This window comes from Branchiostoma floridae, chromosome 16 (genome assembly GCF_000003815.2).
Source record: "Branchiostoma floridae strain S238N-H82 chromosome 16, Bfl_VNyyK, whole genome shotgun sequence".
Lineage (NCBI taxonomy): Eukaryota > Metazoa > Chordata > Leptocardii > Amphioxiformes > Branchiostomatidae > Branchiostoma > Branchiostoma floridae.
This window is the reverse complement of record NC_049994.1, coordinates 6,248,226-6,266,763: the sequence shown is the minus strand read 5'-3', so window position 1 is coordinate 6,266,763 and position 18,538 is coordinate 6,248,226. Positions and strand designations below refer to the sequence as shown.

The window sequence follows — 18,538 nt, the reverse complement described above, 5'->3', positions numbered from 1 at the left end:
ATGAAGTGCACGACGTTGTGCGAATCTTCATCTTCGTTCTCATTGTTATTTTCAAGTACCGCAACATTGTCCCCGCCAAACGTACTGATCAAGCGGCAGTGGATGCAGTACAGAGCCTCCTCTCTACAGACAAACTGTTCAAAGTCTTCCGTGATGATTTCACTTGTTTCGACAAGACGTCGTCGTTGGTTGATGGCTTCTCGACAGGAGCACACCCAGAATGAATGACTGCGGTTGTGGTCACTGGAACGTTTGAAAATCGTGTCCGTTTTCTCCACAACAACGTACTTTCCTTCCAACAACTTACTTCCATTCCAGTCACGGATGACCCAGACCCTTGCTCCATCTTGAACTTCAAAGATCTCTCCTTTTGTCCGCAGGTTCATCTTGTACGCAGCCAGTGGATCGCTTACGGACGTACTCGCGGATTCAAAGTGAAGTTTCTGTCGTTTGCCAGACTGTTTACAGTGGCGGCGGCACCATGGGGGCAGTGGGGGCGGCCGCCCCCACAAAAAATAGGTCGTGGGGGCGACGCCCCCACGATAAAATAAGCTGAAACACTCAAACTCAAGCTGTAGCCCTTGTGTATATTTTCACTAATGGAAATTTCATCAAATCTCGCTAGTCTACTGGCAAAATTTGGCCCTGAAAATGCAGGAAATGACGTTTCAGAGGGTCCAGATTTCAAAATTTCAAAGGACCTCCCTTGTGAGGATTCGCGCCGTCGGCACTGGACATGGTGGGAAAATGCTACCGGAGCGTCGTCCCCCACGACCTTTTTCTAGCAGAAATTTCATTATCAAACTTAGCTTTGTTTATAAGCAAAATGTTCCCCTCAAATGCAGGAAATGGCATTCAAAGTGTCCTGATTTAAAAATTTCTTCAAAACTCCCTTGCGGCGGCTTGCGTCTTCGGGGCTCACGACGACGTAGTGCAAAATATGTTGGTGCGTGGGTCGTCGCCCTCAAAAATTTTTCTCTACTAGAAGTTTAATTGAATTCAGCTTAGTCTGTCTGTAAAATTTGTCCCTCAAAATACAGGAAATGGCGTTTCAGAGGGTCTAGATTTCAAAAATTTCCAGAACCTACTTTGCAACGGCTCGTACCTTCGCCGCTCGAGATGGTGAAAATATGTTGGGGGTGTCGCCCTGAATAACTAAAGCTAAAACTATGTGTATTTTTGATAGAAATGTCATTGAAGTTAGCTTAGTCTGGCAGCAAAATTTGCCCCTCAAAATACAGGAAATAGCGTTTCAGAGGGTTTAGATTTGAAATTTTTCCGGGGGTGCATGCCCCCGGACCCCCCTAGAAGGGTCGCGCCTCCGGCGCGACGCCTCGGGCCTTCGGCCCTCGATTTAGTGATATGAGAAATTTTCGCCCCCACAACTAAAAAATGGTGCCGCCGCCTCTGGTTTACCCGTTACACCTGAATCCGTGTTGTCACGCTGTATCTTCTGGCTTAAAGGACTGCGGAAGCGCTGGTTGTCATCACGACCGCGAACGAAACTGAACTTCCTTTTAGGAGTTCTTGCCTTCGCAAGAGCCAGACGTTCCATGACTTCTCTGTCTTCCAAGTTGCATTCAACTGAGGTAAACCAACCAATGCAAGCTTGTATCTGCTTCACAATATGGTAATATCTGAGCAGACAACACAAGCTCGCTAGTGAGTTTATTTAACAATTTCAGTTCATAATACACATGAAAATCCGTAACACACGCTTGTACAAATACAATCTTTTCATGTGATAATGTCTGTGTATTGATGTGTTTACTAAATGCATGCACTGCAAAAAAAGGCTTCCAGGGCTCTGTTCAGCATCAAAACAACCCTGGGAGACTGCAATCCTTCTGCGTCAGTGTATTGTAAAATATTTGATGCCTGTGCAGTCCCAATATTAACTTACGGTGCAGAGGTATGGGGCAAGAGCAGATTGAATAACAATTCTCCCATCGAACAACTTCATCTAAAGTTTTGTAAATCGATAGTCAGCTATTACCTTTGTGTTCTTCATAACCTGCGTCCAGGAGTGACAACACACAACAGTGTGAAGTGTGGCTAATGAAACAAAGCCTCAAGATGTGAAATTCGCTTATTAGACAAATTAGCATGAAACACAATCAACGGACAGATCTTTCCAGTTTCTGATCGCTAAAACCCGCTTAAGTGCTGAATAAAATCGATGTACTTTATAACCCGTTTCCTTGTGCAGATAAGCACACGGCAACGATATAGTGTGACTAACAAAACAAAAGTAAAAAATCTAAAGATGTGAAATTTTCTTAATTGCGAAAATTGCGTGTAGTCTTTGTGAATACTACTGGTATTTCAAAATATAAATTTTAAGGCACCGGTCGGGCTCTGAAGTCGAGCGGACACCGGCTGTTTGTCGGCTGTTTGTTGATCTCAGATCCTAACGAACTCAGAATCATTTCGCCCAGTAAGGGGTCTCTATCGTTCCTTAGAGCATGTCATAAGGTGGTGGAGTACTTGGGAGCTCCCCTTAGCCTGCAAGCCGCGCCTTCTCCTCAAGCCTTCTCAAAGCTGGTATCATCATGGTCTGGTCCACTTAAGACGGCGCCTTAGCCAGGTCAAGTACTTGTTCCAGGGCCTCCCTCACCCCATCCGCCATATACGCCCTCTCCAGGGCCTCCAGCCTTTGTAACATCGGGAGATCCTACAATAATGAAATTATCTGTCACCATGTGTCCACACCGCATTCCGTATCAACAAAACAAGTTATCAGAAACTTGCAGTACCACCCGCATTCTACTTTGACACTCTATTACACCAAGAGTCTAATGCAATTACCCGCCTCCCCCAAGAAATGCATGAATAACAGAAATTTGGAAGATTGAAAATTTGCGCTCAATACAACTTAGCGTGGCGTTATCGATATCATTCCCCTCGTCCGGATTTCCCAATACATGTATTTGGTTTACATTCATCTTACTTAGCAACCGTTTTCCCAACCGAATCACGTTCACAACATGTTAGCGTCATTACAAATCAATTCCCGGTACACAATTACAAATTACATGGCCAAATTCCTTCCACATGAGCTGTTTCCTTGTCATTCCTTTCCCAAAGCCAATTACTTTTCGATATGCATTAATCCAACATTCCAAAATTCCTTGGCCACATTCCTTCCAATTATCCGCTGATTTTTCTTATCTTTCAATTCCCTAATCCCGTGGCCAGTCCACAATTCTAAATTGCGTGCACATATTCCTTCCAATCAGCTGTTTTTCTTGTCCTTTTAATTCCATATCCAGTCCATAATTCCAAAAACGTGGACAAATTCCTTCCTATCCGCTGTTTTCCTTGTCCTTCAATTCCATAATTCCGTTGCCTGTCCACAATTCCAAATTACGTGGCCAAATTTCTTCCATATCAGCTGTTTTCTTTATCCTTCCTTTCCATGCCCGGTCCAAAATCTTCAATTACGTGGCCAAATTCCTTTCATATCATCGATCCACGCCCCCTTGTGCAATATGGCAACAAAATGTGCTGTTATGGTGCAGCCTGGGGGGGGGGGGGACAGCCTGCGGTGCGACCTAACATAAATCCATATCTGCTAGGAGATAAGTAATTGCCATACCCCATATTCGGACGAGGACGACATCTGCTTGACGGTATCCAATTACCACAAAAATTAAGGCGCGATCATAAGGAAGACCTGGGCTACTACACCGGACGGCGTAGGGGTGAAAACTGAAATTATTACATCCATAATAAAACAGCTACGGCGAAAAAAAAAAGAAGAAATTGCATCATTTCGCAACGGAGTACAGACGACATGCCAATTCACATGCGATTGCGGCATACGGAACATAAAGATATACGTGCGAACACTCAACGCACAAAGTGATTACAAGACTTTTGGTGGAGGTTACCCTCCAGTCACCCTCCAGTCACAGAGTAACAAGTTAACTTACGAAAAACTATTACCGGTCATGCAAGCTGCTGGCCCACATCCGATGCCCCCACCCCAAGAGCATTGTATACAATACGTTGACGTCCCACTTGTTTAAAAAAAACCTTCAGCAAACCAACAATAAAATATGCCTAACGGCGCTGGAGGGGCTTGAGGCGCCGGTGGCAAGAGGTTGCGCAGGCTGCTGCTGCGGGGCTGAGGAGCCTGCCGTGCTGGGGCAGGCACGGGCTGAAGCTAGGGCGGTGGGGGCACCACCAACTGCCACGGACGCTGCGCCATGACTCCAGACAGAACCGCAGCGGGTATCTTAGGCCCTCTTCCTCGGTCCTTGTTCTGCACCTGTCTGCTCTTGCTTTTCTTCCTTACATACTACACCCCACCTGTCTTGTTTCACCTGTATTAGATTAATCTGTTTACGTTGTCCGGGATGTCACACAAGGTTAACAACGTAACTTTGTAAGCGGTGCAAGTCAGGACTTGTGGACTTACTACACAATCCTGTTATGCTCATGTATTACTTTTTGATTAGTTATTGGGGCCCCCGTAGGGGCTCACAAAAATTGCCATGGTGGACGGTATTTCACGTCCTCCAGGCGGGGTATTGGGAAAAGTTTTCAACTAGCAATAATCACGCCTCGGATAAACCTCATCGGCTATGATATCGCCTCTGCGCAAAGCTAATGATAGAAGGCTAATTTTGCGTCCCCTGTTGAAAAGAAAGACATTTTGCTTGTGGTCAAGTTCAATCATTCACCAACACAATTATTACATCAGACGCATATGTAGCGACGGCTGATACTTCTTAAATCTATCCATGGAGTATAAATTTGTTTGATTATTTTTGTACACCCTCTTTGTATAGATTAGATACTATATGATGAATTAGATGTTTCAATGATCAACTTGAACGTGAAGACTACTAGCGTCAACGCCAATGTTAGAAATGGGCTTATTATCATAATTAATGCACTGAGTTGACAGCCAATCACAGAAACAGCGTTGGGTCAGAGGTCATTACTCTTGTAAACATAACTACATGAATTATCTAACAATAAAGACAGAGAGGTAGAAGGGTTTGGCCAAAAATGGGAAAAGTTTTTAATGTACTTCCACTTTTCCAAACAAACGCAGTTTAACTTTTCCGACTTATATTGGAAAAACTTATTTACTTTAAAGTTAACTAAGGTGGCGCCGGGGTGGTGGAGGGAAACTGAAAGATCACGTCCTCACTCCCCTGCTGACAGGGACAAAATGGACGAGCGCGAGAACAGAATCACGTGATACGAGTCACCTGACCCGGAGGGCCAAACCAAGTCTTTAATTGGTTAACAATTAATCGAAATCTCTCAAGGGGAGAATTTCTCCCAAATTATCTAACAATAAAGACAGAGAGGTAGAAGGGTTTGGCCAAAAATGGGAAAGGTTTTTAATGTACTTCCACTTTTCCAAACAAACGCCAAAGAAAAGGCCAAACCTCTTGACAAAAATAAATAAAAACAAAAGGAAAAAAAAAAACAAGGGAACAGGGACCTGACCTCCCCAGCACCACAATAACTGCAAATCTTGGAAGGCAAGATTGAACATGGATAACAATACAACTCTAGCGTAAAGTGACAATTTCAGTAACAGTAACGAGATAGCAGTATTAACAACTAACATTCTGCTGTACGAATATTCTCAATAGGAACAAGAAAACTATATAACAACTAGCAATCTACTGAACGGATATAACTCACCATTCTAGTGCAAAGCTTTAAACGTGTCTCTAACGGAACCTTAAGGTACAGTAAATAGGCATCAGACTTCCAGTCGCCTTGAATACGAATAAGATCTACTGGTACACCGGCACGAAAAGCAAACGAGGCTCCTCCCCGTCTGCCACTATGCAAGGAATAACTGCTAGGATCTAAACCAGCTTTAACTAGAACTCTCTTAAACACTCTGTCAAATACATGCTGAGTCAGAGGTACAAAGGTAGAGTTATGTGGAACGACAAATGCAGCCTTAGTATTCGTGTTCTTATTGAGTTGAACCATGTTACGAAAAGCCATGACCGGGCACAATGGCGAGTCAGGCATCCGGATTACTGGCACGTACAACAAACGTTCTGCCGCCTGTAATGTCTTTGACCACCGTATTCGTACAAGTAATACCTCTTTATGAACAACGAAATCATCCATAATAAATTGTCTATCTGGATTGAAAGTACCTTTCCCTAGAAAATTTGACATGCGTTGAAATGTAAAGAAACTTAATAAAATAATAGTCCATATTGTCGCATGCAACGGAACAGAAATGTCCAATTGTTCATAGATCTGCAACAATACTGCTGGGGTGAACGGTAACTTCTGTCTAGGTGTATGCTGCATCTGTTTGCTTAGTCCTCGTTGTAGTAATCCCAGGTCCATCGACTCGAAAGCAGTAATGTCCCAACCGAACAGGGTGTGCAGAGTCTTAATGCCACTGATGTAATTCCTAATGGCTGCTGGTGCTCGGAAAGAACGACTCAGGAACTGAGCAAATGTCTCGAGAGTGTCCACTGTTGCTGGGAACGGAGTTACATTATAGAACGTGCAGAACAGCAGGTATGTCCTCAAGTGTGTCCGTAAGTTCGACCAGGTTCCTTCAGCAAAGGCAGCAAATTTTGTCCGACGTGCCTGTTCTCGCAAGTTGAGTAGATCTGTCTTAACTGTAACAAAACATAACAACCAATGTCAGTGATGTTATCAGAGAGGGCATTCCAGGGAGAAGTCTTCCTGCAATACCGTTATCTCACAAGTGTCGACTTCTTGTGTCAAAACATGGAACTGGTGAGGATGCCAGGGTGAGCAATGCCATCTTGACAAGTGGTCCGCCACTCGGTTTTCTCGTCCTTGAATATGCACAGCCTTCAAGACGAAGTCATTCATAGCCGCGATCATCCAGAGCTCCCTCGCGCAACGGAGCAAATCCTTATCTCTAGAACGTCCCGAGTTCAATACATACACACACGCCATATTGTCACAGTTAATCAAGATTCTAGACCCTCTCCAGTTCGGGCCCCATTTCTTGGCAGCGACAACAACTGTTAGCATCTCCAAGACATGTATCTTAGAACCATAGCGTTGGACCACTGAAGTCGGGAACTTGGCATGGAAGAAATCACCATTACAGAATCCTCCACATCCAGTCAGGCACGCATCCGTTGAAACTATCTCATCTGGGACACAATACACGTTAGGTGTCAAAAGTGACACTCCATTGAATGAACTCATAAATCTCCGCCACCAGTACAAGTCCAGTTTGAAGTCACGAGACAGGCGAAGTCTGTGATGGTTTCTGCTAAGGCTGCGTAGTGATTCTAACATGCGAGAAATAAAAAGACGTCCCGAAGGCACACATGCAGACACGAAAACAAGCTTGCCAATCAGCGACTGAAGCTCGCGTTTAGACGCCTTCCTCTTATTAATCCAGTCCTCAATCAAGAGTCGTACTTCGTCGAGGCGAAACTGTGGTACTCGTTTAACCATAGCAACGGTATCAAATTCTATTCCCAAGAAAATCATGCAGGTCGTTGGTGCGACTGCCTTTTCTTTTGACTCCTGCAATCCTAGGCTGTATATCGTATCTTGTAAACTGTCAAATGCCTTTGTAGCTACAGGTGGACGCTCTGCCCCCCCGAAATCGTCCAGATAGTTGCAAATACAATACCCTTTCTCCTGTTGTATAAATGTGATTGCCGACGTCGTTCTCTGACAAATCAAAGCACTGCTTCTCAGTCCGAACGGAGCTCGCATATCAAAATATAATTGATCCCTCCAACAATAACAGAGATAACCATAATCTTTCGGGTCGACTGGTATCTGTCTATATGCGCGTTTCAGATCAGTCTTGTACAATAAACATCCGGGTCCTTTGTCGACTATCATCTGCGTAAATGTATCCACTGACGGGTATGTGAGTTTTATTTCCTGTCCTAAGTAAGAATCTTTGGGCACGGCATCATTAATAGAGTATCCCGCAGGAAAACTACAATCGACAACCACCCGTCTCTCAGTGCTGTCTCTCTTCTCTACGGTCTGCATCGGTATCGGCGCAACCGGAAACGGAAAAGGATTTGACGAGAAAGGGCCGGCTAAAGCTCCCAGTCTCATTTCCTTTGCAATAAACGCATCAACGTGTTCAGCATAAAGATTAGCAGAATTATGATTACGAACTGATGTTTCCAAGGGACGCTGGTACAATTCTGTTTGAACATTAATCGGCCATCCAAATTCTAAGAAATCAACAATCTGTCTGTCGTTATAGTCTCGCAGTAACTTCTTCCATGTAGATATATTCAAAGATGACCTCACCGGTATACGTGCGCCTTCAAAGTTGTAACACGCGCTCTCACACACGGCCCGATGCAACTCGATCGCCTTGTCTTTGTCCACTGGCGCCGCCGGCCTGAGCTGGGGGAGGGGCGGTGCCTCTCCCAGCCTCCGCTTGCATGGTTTGCGCGAGGCGAAAGGCAGGGTCTCTGTACGGGCAGTCTTTGCTCGCATGATGCTCCTGAATGTTGCGGACTTGTAGGCAAGCACTGCAAACATGTAGTACGGGACTGTTCCATCTCATACTGTAGTGACCCGAACGCAAGGAACACGATCCATTCTGAAAACCGCCACAATTGCGCGGCCTTTGATACCCGCCGGTAGCACGTCCACCAGTCACTGACCACGCCCCTTGAACGTTCCCGCTGTTCCCGCCTCGTGACACGCTACCCTGTGTGCGGTAATGTCGGTCCCTGATGGTAGCAAACAAATCGGCATCTGACCAACTCAATGTGCCCCGTTCTAAACCGTATAGCATTGATGCATGTAACTCTCTTACTGTGACCCAATCTTGATACACTGCATCAAACATCAAGTCTGCCAGGTGAATAAACTTGTCTTCAACAACATGTGAAACTCTATGTGACTCGATTACATTTTTAACGTAACCATGTACAAACATAGGCATAGTTAACTCGTCGTAAGTCACTCCCCCACGCTTTCCATGACCAGGAAAATGAACCCGCTCCTGTGGCCATTCTACTTTGACACGGGCCGAGCTACAGTCATTTATAGTACGGTTGCGCCCGGTCTTACCTGATTTCTTTCGCCTGTCCCTTGAACGTGACCGGGAAGACGAAGTGTCCGAACTAAGCTGGCGGGCGTGCGTCCGTGACTTGCGTCTGTGAGGCGTACGAGCTCTAGACTTCCTTGGTCGACTCGGGCTTCGTTTCTTGTGGTACTTGTCTGGTCTAGAAAAACGTGGCCGGGCCGAACGGGCTCTGCTTGGGAGATCCTCTTGGCTGCTAGTCGACGAGAAATCAGAGGGCCTTGATGGGGCATTCGCTCGAATACTTGTGGAGCGTTTGTACCTGTTACTTCTCTTGTTGCCACGCGAACGGGAAGACGAAGTGTCCGAACTATAAGGCTGGCGGCTATAGCTCTGCACCTTGTGTCTGTGAGGTGAATGGGCTCTTGTCTTCCTTGATCGACTCAGGCTCCGTGCCTTGTGGTGTTTGTCTGGTCTTGAACTACGCGGGCGAGCCGAGCGTGCTCCGCGCGGGCCCGGGTCCTCACTGCTGCTTGACGATGAGGTATCTGAGGGGGTTTCAGCTCTAACCCCAGCAGAGCGTTTGTACCTAGCGCTCTTCTTGTACCGCGGACGCGATGTTGGGTCCAACAGATCATCCAGAACTTGGTCCACCTCCTTGACCAACCCCTTGGACGATCTGAGATCTTTCACCGTATAGCGCTGTAAGTCCTCGGATTCGGTCGACTCGCCGTCCTGTGCCCCTGTGCTCGCTGGCTTACGGCGGGAAATCTTCGCTGGCTCACTGCGTGCCCTGGCTTGCCGAGCCTGGTTCCCACGAGAAGATCCCGGCGACCGGGGAAATGTCTTGGCAGGAACGGATGTGGGTCTGTATTCAACTTTGTCTTCCCCATCATCTGAAGTAGCTGTTGACCATGCACTCCTTGCAATGTCCTCCAATTTACTTTCTCTCCTGAGTTGACTGACTCTGTCTTGTAGCCTCCTCTCATTCCTCAACCGGTAGAAAAAGTCTTCATCAGACGAGCCCGGCGCTTGTTCGTATACACAGTTGCCAGGGCCACAAGGGCCCGGGTGACCCTTCACTGGAAGGCGACACACGGAACACTTCCTCCTGGACCTATGTTTTTTCTCCATGCTTGACTAAAACCACGAGAGCAAAATAACAAAACAAACTGAAATTAAAGATCACGTCCTCACTCCCCTGCTGACAGGGACAAAATGGACGAGCGCGAGAACAGAATCACGTGATACGAGTCACCTGACCCGGAGGGCCAAACCAAGTCTTTAATTGGTTAACAATTAATCGAAATCTCTCAAGGGGAGAATTTCTCCCATATAAACATGTTAATAAAACAAAACATGTCAAGTACTAAAAAAAATAGATGCTCTCTTAAGAGACAGGCATTTAAAATAGTATGTACTGTACTATACTATCTACTAATAGAAACATCACGAATCAAACATCTTCACACAGATTTTCCCACTGCATTTTATTACCACCGTACAAAATTGTAGAAATCGGTTATTTTGCAAGACTGCAAGCTAAGCACAAAATGGATACAAACCGTCCATTCAGAAGCAATACAATGCAATACTTGTACATGATACGCCTGTTTACAATTATTTTGTTAGATCTTTAGATTTGGAAAAGAAGATGCTTAAGAATTTCAGAGCGAAAGGAGGTTATTTTTCTTTGTATGGGCTTGGTAATGTCATTTGATGACGTTAAAACAGGTTTGCTGCCCTAGTATATAGATATCATTAAAATTAAACGGAACTTAACCAATGAAGAAATAAAGACAGATGTCAATGCCATCAAACCGTATAACTGAACCGAAATACATAACGTTGCCTGGATTTTTCTTTACCATTTCATATATATAAGTAATATCTGTAATGTCTCAAGGTTAGTCCAAACAAGGACGTTACATCAGTAACGTCCTTGGTCCAAAGCAGCCAACTGTGAAGGTACAGCAACGCCCTCTGGCAGCTTGAAGGTGAAGTGCTTCAGCTGAGGGAAGAAAAGAGCAGAAAGAGTTCCATCTTAGTCAGCTGCTAACAGTGCCTGTGCAAACTTTGACGTCATATAGCTGCCGAATGACGTGTGCTAGGAGTACGAAACTTAATAAATTTTCCTAAAATATTGTTGGCAACAATTCTAAAAAAACCATGAGTTTGTCATTTTTCCGTGTTGGCATAGCAACGGGTTTCTGACAGGTACATTTTACCCAATTTACTAATTTCAGTTTGAATAATGAGGTTTCAAGGCTCTATTGCTGAACCACACTTGTTTTTTCTATATCATTATTGTGTGATTGGTTAACTACATTACAAGGGCTACCAAACAGGTGTCACTTCTACAACTACCGAACTAGTGTAGCTTCTTCAACCTCGCTCATGGCTACTTTACCAGTGTCACTTTTACCAGTACAATCAAGGCTACCACGAAACATAATTTCCCATTTGGGTAAGCCAACATGCTGAGTTTCCGGACTCAGCATGTTGATCATCCACTAAGGAGTAACAATCTGTTTTTTTTTTAAATAAGGGGATAATTGATGAGCGCGTGATGTCGTCCGTCAATTGAGCAATCACACTGGGATACAATGATTCATTAAGGAAGGAAGATGTGACAAATTTACCGTCCTCCTGCGCAGGGACATCCAACAGTGAAACCGCCTGTACCCTGCTTTCTCAACCGTCACTCTTAATTTAGTTTCTGACCGTCCTGTTAATAAATATTAATGAGCTTACCCTAATATGTGCGAGATCCCTTTTGAAAACTGAAAGGCCTATTCTCTGATTGGCTGACAGCTGGGTTTTTTTTTGGGGGGGGGGGGTGTCCACAGGAACTAAGAGTGACGGTTTAGAAAGCAGGGTACATCCAGACAGGCAGTTTTGCTGTTGGATGTCCCTGCATAGGAGGATGCAAAAGTACATACTTCTCAGCAAACGTTGATTGGATCCACTTCATCCATTGTTCCGTCTGCGCCTTGATGTCCGCGTGGGGGGTTGATCCAGGTTTTGGAAGAAAGTAGCAGGTGAACTTGAGCTTGGTCTTGTTCCCATCTATCTTGAACAGCTCGACCTAAAGGAGTCAAAACAGATATGCAAAGGTTCATCAGAGATTAGATTAAGACTGATAAAGACGTGAATACTATGTTTGATGTATTGTATCTTGTACCATTGGGAAAATATTTCGAGCCCTTTACGTAATAAATGTTACTTTAGTAAGAAGGTTGTGAAAAATATTAGCCGGAATCTTCATAGATTGTATGTCAACTGTTTTGTAACGATTAGAATAATGTGCCATTGAAGATTGAAAATATTGTATAGTTCCCATTAAATGATAGCCCGTTTGGTATGAACGCGCCTCCGTCTCTACACAGCGAGCACTGTGGCTGGATCTTTGGGTTTGTGCTATTGTCGCCCCAACGGACGGCCCTAACCGAAGTTATGCATAACTGTTGGCAATTGCGACTGTAACCGAATCATCGGCTGTAATAAAGCCGGGTGTAAAAAGAGTCTTTTAAGCTAACGTCACATTTTTATGAAGGGGTCCCGGCCGGGTAAGTTACGGGCGAATTGTTTGCACTTTCGGCGGGGCCCCGCGAGACCCCTGGCGGCTGCCGGGCTATTTTGGAGCTCGGGTTGGGCCCCCATTAATTTTTAATTTTTAAAAGTCCGTCTTAAAATCAACTAGGGGTTCGGGTAGGAAAATACGCCGAATCCAAGCCCTAAACTGATCATGGAGACATCGACAGGGCCCCCGACGGCCTCAGCGGCGTACCAATCTGATGGAACTATTCACGGATGTATTTAAGTTTGAAATTATGTGTTATGTGCTTACCTTGCCACGATAATACAGAACGCCCGGGATGACAGTCTCATACTGCAGAATAGCCGGGTCGTCGTCGTCGTCGTCGATCGTCTCCACCAGACGATACTCAGAGACATCCGTCCCGTAGGTGATCTTCATTCGCAGGTCGTTGTTTTGGTAATCAGGTAAGACCTCAACGCCTGTCGCGTCCATAAACCAGGAGATGTCCCCCCATGCGCCCACTGCGCCCCACAGCTTCTTGAAGGAGCAGTCCACATCAAGCTCGATCCGCACCTCATCGTCCTTCTTATCTGCAATAACAGCCATAACCTAAAAAGTGGAACATCAAGTAGAAAATTTCAGAGACGTAAACTATGTGTAGACGTAAAATATGAGTATTGTAACAAACTTGACGTCATTATGGCGTAATATGATGTCATGTCATCAATGTGAATGTATTGGCTGGAACCATAAAAAAGGGTATTCCCAGAAAACGTCAATGTATGCCAGAGAAAATGTAGCAGCAAGTGTAGATGACAGAATAACAATGTCTGCTATTACTTCTGTCAATAAAAAAAAAACAGTTACGAAATAAGGTAGATACACTTGATCTGGTACAGTGGTCCGCCATGTTAGATTTTGGCCGATGACGTCGGATCGCCTGACGGCCTTCTGCTATCGGGCCGTACCTCGAGCAATTAAGGAATACCCGGGTACCCCGTGTTGTATTTTGAATACAAAGATACGATAATACGTGTTCCATACCTTGTTGATGCGGTTGCGCATCATGTACATCAGGTAGGCAATGTGAGCTCGCCTCCTGTTGTCGTCCTTTAGGGCGATGACTCCCCTCAGGGTCAACGTAACTTTTGCAGTCTCGCTTGTATCCTCATCCACCTTCAATGCAATAAATACTTAAGGGATAATGACCTGCCTTGAGGTTTACATGGTGCCATAACGCCTGGTGCTCTGCTACTAGTATACACATTTCTCAGACGGCGGCCATGATAGATATAAAACGGGTTCAATGAGGTAAACAAAAGGTTGTCCATCATAATTAGCAGTTCAACCAATGATAAACTGCCAATTAGGAAAATGACCAATAAGAGCATGATCAAATATCGTCAAATATTGCATTATTATGTTGAGTCTTTGCATCTCTTAATGGACAATGGGATCTGCCTTATAGTATGCTATATCTTGCTGTCCATAACACTAGTTATGATATTTATCATTGTATCTCATAATGTGAAAATTTGTGGTTTGGAGGAAACCTAAATGGGAGCTGATTTTAGAAACAAGTTTTGTCTGTTTGCCTCATTGACCTCGTCTTCGATCTATCATGACAGCCGCATGAGAAAGGTCACAGAATAAAATCAACGAGTGAGCCAAGCGCGCGAGGTCATCAACGTTATTATCATATAGCCTAAAGAAACTGGCACATTCACCCCTTATAAAACTGATATTCAATGGGAACGTCTGATTGGTCGTCGTCTTGAGGCTAATTTGATCATTTTGATTACAACATATATGTAAGATAAGGAATAGAGTCAATAACATCTTTAGTTGCAAATCGGAAGTTTTAAGCAAGAGTATGTATGCAAAAAGAGAGGACTTCATTGGTTCGATTCAGCGACTACCTAAATTCAAGCGCACTTAGAACGATGCAACTTGCGACATACTTAATGGAATATGATTATAATTACCTTGATAGTAGCTGAATAAGAAGTGAAGAGAGAGCTGCTGCCCAAGAAAGCGACGACCCAAGTCTTAGTGGCGTCATCCTTCTTAACAATCTCCTTTTGGACCCTTTCGTCCATCAGGTCGACCTCGACCACAGACCCAACCCCTCCGTCTCCTGTAAGCCAATAATAGTGATAATGTTAGAATTTCTAACCACTTAAAGAGTAAAAAATGGCGTTCCAATATGACAAATATGAATATGAAAAGAAGAATAAAAAATGACATGAAAGTTTTGCAAATCATTATAAAAGAAACAAGAGCTATCTAACACCCGAAAATTCGTGACCATAGCTTGTTCAGAACACGACATAGCAAAACCGGAAGTTGCGCTGCAGTACCAAGAAAAGCCGCTAGGAGGCCCAAAATCTAATTATTTTCAGCTTTCATCACACCCCTCCAACACACCAAGTATGAAACCAATTTATCCAGCCGTTCTTGAGTTATCTTGTTCACAGAAAGACACACAAATGCTACTGAAAATATAACCTCCATGACATTTCATTGAGGTAATAAACGTTTTTGTGAGATCAACGGAAAAATGGTTTCCGTATACCGAACAATAGATCCTTCATTTTTCTTCTTTCACACATCTTTGACATTGCAATTTTTATGAGATTAGTACACGTTTTTCGATATTCAGTTTTGCAATCCACGGTATATATTTGCTTATTTTGAAGTTTTTTTGTACTATTTAGAGTATGGTTGAAAACCTTTTTTTGGAAACGGCCGAACTGATGCATATAATCAAATTAACATGGCCTTACCTTTGATGACCTCCATGTTCTTATGCAGGCCCATGAAGCTTTCCAAGAAGAAGAAGTCATCAAATCCTGACCAGTAGAAATCCGCTGACACCGGGACCACTTCTGTACGGGACAGGGTGATCTCCTTTCCAAACTCCAGATACTCTGTAAAGGCCACAGTATAGGTAATGAATAAAACACGTTGCACGTAAAGCTATCTGTTGCCGAAAGAATCTGTAAAGCTAAGGGTACAACCCGCCGTACGTGCTTTTTGTCCGTACGTTTTTTAGGGGGGGGGGGGGGTGACATCCGCCACGTAATTCTGAAAACGTTCAGGCTGTACAAGGCAGGCTCGTCGCCCGTACTGCCGGCACGTACGGAGGGCGAATCCGCAGCCCGATGGTACACAAAGTTTTGCCGGTATGTAAAGTTCTACGGCGTGTCTGTGTGCTCCAAAATCCATCGGGTTCCCTACGAGTTCGGTACTTACCCTTCGAGGCGGTACCACTTACGGATACCAAAAGATTGCCCACGTTTTGGCACGTAGACAGCACACATTTGCACGTATGGCGGGTTGTGCCCTTAGCTTAAGCAGTGCACAACGTATGCAGTGGAAAATGAAACATATTTCATTTGTGAATGTCCCCGATTCGATGCCGAAAGAAACAGGCTAATCTGAACTTTTGACACTTACATGCCCTTGCCCTATTTTCCCATTGTATAGCTGTCTGTGACAACGCCCCCTTTTCTGTCATTTAAAAATTTCCCTCTAATATTTAGGTAATATTTTGCAATCATGCGTTATTCACATTTTATACTTTTATAAAACATTTCATATGATCCCTTTCACATATATTTGGCAAAGTCACATTTTGTTACATTCCTAGACGTTCCCCCATCAAATTGACATAAAGGTCATATTTACACCCCTGACAGTGTATACAGATACTGTAAATGCAGAAATGTTCGCGGTGGTTTTATGTTCGCGGTTTTCTTTAATTAAAACCACCGCGAACATTGTTTTCATTATGGGATGAGACTGCAGTCTATGGCGCCACCGCGAACTTAAAACCACCGCGAAAACTCAATTTTCCTGCTACCTCGAAAGTAAATCCACGCGAACTTAAATGCATTTTACAGTATTCAATCGCTGAGGGAAAACTTTCTATTTTGATATTATCTACAACAAATTACTCCAATGGCCGAAATATATAAACTATGTCACGAAAATACTAAAAAGTTACCGTACCTTCTGGGACCTTGATTTGAGGAAGGAATTCCTGAAGAGACATTGTCGTTTTTTTGTTAGTCTTTGGATTCTCTTTGATGAAAACCTGCAGAAACATAGCACACAACTTGATTATCATTCAGATCTTATAAGCTGTAATTAAAGGGTGTAAAGTTAAACAAAACCTTGAGCATATGACAACAGATGCAATGAATTACTGTAGTTTATGGCCTCAAAGTTAAAAGAAAGTAACAGTAAGATGTAAGCAATTATGCTTCATATTAACTAGAATTTACTTAGACACAGCCATGTTTGAGCCTTGTTTAGTTGTGTCGTGTGGCGTAACAGAGCAGTGTTTGAGCTTGGAACATGGACGTCCCGGGTTCGAATTCTGCCATGCTACTTATCTTGTGTCATTTGTAAAGGCTTTTCCCCCTTCACCCCGCTGTAAAATAAAATGGGCGTTTGCAAAAAGTGGTGGTAGGAGAGGGATGGGCTCCACCTTCCAATCCCGTGCCCAGACACAGTGGATAACAACTCATTGCACCTAAAGCCTCAAAAAGGAGTGATATTAATATGGATTTTTATGTAACTTGCGTAGTAACTTAGTAATTTTGCAAACGTTTTTATTACTTCAAAGGAACGCTTAATAGTATCTACCCGCTATGTCTTACAAAATAAAACAAAATATTAATCAAAATACAACGCATTAGGCTCTGAAGTTTTTGCATACTGATCATAGATACAGTCAAACCTGTCTATAGCGGCCACTCAAGGGACTGGAGAAATATGGCCACTATAGACACGCAGGTGGCCACTATAGAGAAAATGTTGATCAATTGACCATGAGCAAGCTACACATGATTTCAGTTCCCACTAATCTTTCTCACCAAGTAACATTGTCTCGATCAGTAAATTCACCGACAAAGACTTGCACTTTAATGCTCAAGGCATGCATACCTTCTGCTTCCACCAAAATGACCCTGTCAGGAACTCCAAATCCTCGCAAACTACAATTTCAAACTCGGTGCAGGGTGACATAAGGCTGCAGTATGGTTGCAATAGGCAGTGTTTCTGTATCAACGGGACCGGAAATCGTGTGGCCGTGGCCGCGTTGGACAGGTGGCCGCTAAGCCTATTTCTTAATCATTACGAATCCAAGGGACCGATAAAAAGTGGCCACTATGGCCAGGTGGCTGCTATGCAGAGGTGGCCGCTAATATAGGTTTGATTGTATATGCTTGTAGGTCGGTTAAATGAAATGATTCTTACATAGTTTGCATAAAAGAAACAGAAAAGTAACCTACCGAAGAGTTGCGAACAGGTGCCAACGTGGCAGGGAAGCCAAATCTGGGGCTGAACAAGAGATAATTGTGACAGGTGAACAGGTAATTGTATCAGGTCAGAAGTCATTTGTTTCATCACAGACTGTCATGATTGATACCATGAGACTGTGGGACCGGTTGATCAGGGTCATAGGTCAAGCTAGGGTGAACAAACTTTGGTTCAGATTCACTGGGGTCAGAGGAACATATGACATACTCAGCTTCTCGAACTATATAGCCTTAACCTACATAAAGACTCACACACCAATGCCATAACCAAAAATATAATTCTTGGCGAAGGTAATGAGAATTACACTTTTGTCTGGGCGTCTTTGCTGCTATCTGATAAATGTTACAAAATAATGTCATCACCGAAGTTGTTCAAAACTTATAACTTACACTATGTGGCTAACATTTCACTAGTGTGAGAGACCCAGACGAACAACCTGGCCCTGCTGTTTATCACGGACAACACACAGCCAAACAAACAAACAGCCAAGCAAACAGGACCTTATTAGTGCTGAACACCATACACATATAAACACGCCATGTTCTCTAGTGTTAATTCTAAGTACAATCTATTGTTATTTTAATTGCCCGTTGTATGATAGCGATAGAAGCATTTTGTTTGACAATGTGTTACGAGATTTCTGCACTTCAGATACTTGAATAGTAGAGAGAAAT

The 18,538-nt window shown here is 43.8% G+C and overlaps 2 protein-coding genes and 1 non-coding gene across 3 annotated transcripts; all 3 read right to left on the bottom strand.

Annotated features, from left to right (window-relative positions):
- Positions 1 to 2,566: 2,566 nt before the first annotated feature.
- On the bottom strand, positions 2,567 to 10,129 carry LOC118403504 (serine/arginine repetitive matrix protein 2-like). The gene is made up of 3 exons (XM_035802229.1): positions 9,043 to 10,129; positions 8,269 to 8,495; positions 2,567 to 2,674 (listed from the first exon to the last, which is right to left on the bottom strand). The coding sequence occupies exons 1-3, from the start codon at positions 10,127 to 10,129 to the stop codon at positions 2,567 to 2,569; spliced, it is 1,422 nt and encodes a 473-aa protein (XP_035658122.1).
- On the bottom strand, positions 4,473 to 4,613 carry LOC118403975. Its single transcript, XR_004829726.1, has one exon. It is a non-coding gene; the product is annotated as a U4 spliceosomal RNA (small nuclear RNA).
- A 331-nt stretch (positions 10,130 to 10,460) lies between the features above and the next one.
- Positions 10,461 to 17,983, bottom strand: LOC118403338. The gene is made up of 9 exons (XM_035802042.1): positions 17,837 to 17,983; positions 16,551 to 16,635; positions 15,323 to 15,466; positions 14,522 to 14,673; positions 13,581 to 13,712; positions 12,846 to 13,145; positions 11,938 to 12,083; positions 10,948 to 11,006; positions 10,461 to 10,912 (listed from the first exon to the last, which is right to left on the bottom strand). The coding sequence occupies exons 2-8, from the start codon at positions 16,591 to 16,593 to the stop codon at positions 11,003 to 11,005; spliced, it is 921 nt and encodes a 306-aa protein (XP_035657935.1). The 5' UTR covers positions 16,594 to 16,635; positions 17,837 to 17,983; the 3' UTR covers positions 10,461 to 10,912; positions 10,948 to 11,002.
- Between the last annotated feature and the right edge of the window lie 555 nt (positions 17,984 to 18,538).

Coding starts and splice junctions, on each gene's coding strand:
- LOC118403504 (XM_035802229.1), bottom strand. CDS start 10,129: ATGGAGAAAAAACATAGGTCCAGGAGGAAGTGTTCCGTGTGTCGCCTT. Junction 8,496..9,042: donor GGACAGGCGAAAGAAATCAG/GTAAGACCGGGC, acceptor ACATGTTTGCAG/TGCTTGCCTACAAGTCCGCA. Junction 2,675..8,268: donor TTGAAGGCGCACGTATACCG/GTGAGGTCATCT, acceptor TCATTATTGTAG/GATCTCCCGATGTTACAAAG.
- LOC118403338 (XM_035802042.1), bottom strand. CDS start 16,593: ATGTCTCTTCAGGAATTCCTTCCTCAAATCAAGGTCCCAGAAG. Junction 13,146..13,580: donor TGCGCAACCGCATCAACAAG/GTATGGAACACG, acceptor TCCACTTTTTAG/GTTATGGCTGTTATTGCAGA. Junction 12,084..12,845: donor TTCTGTATTATCGTGGCAAG/GTAAGCACATAA, acceptor TGACTCCTTTAG/GTCGAGCTGTTCAAGATAGA.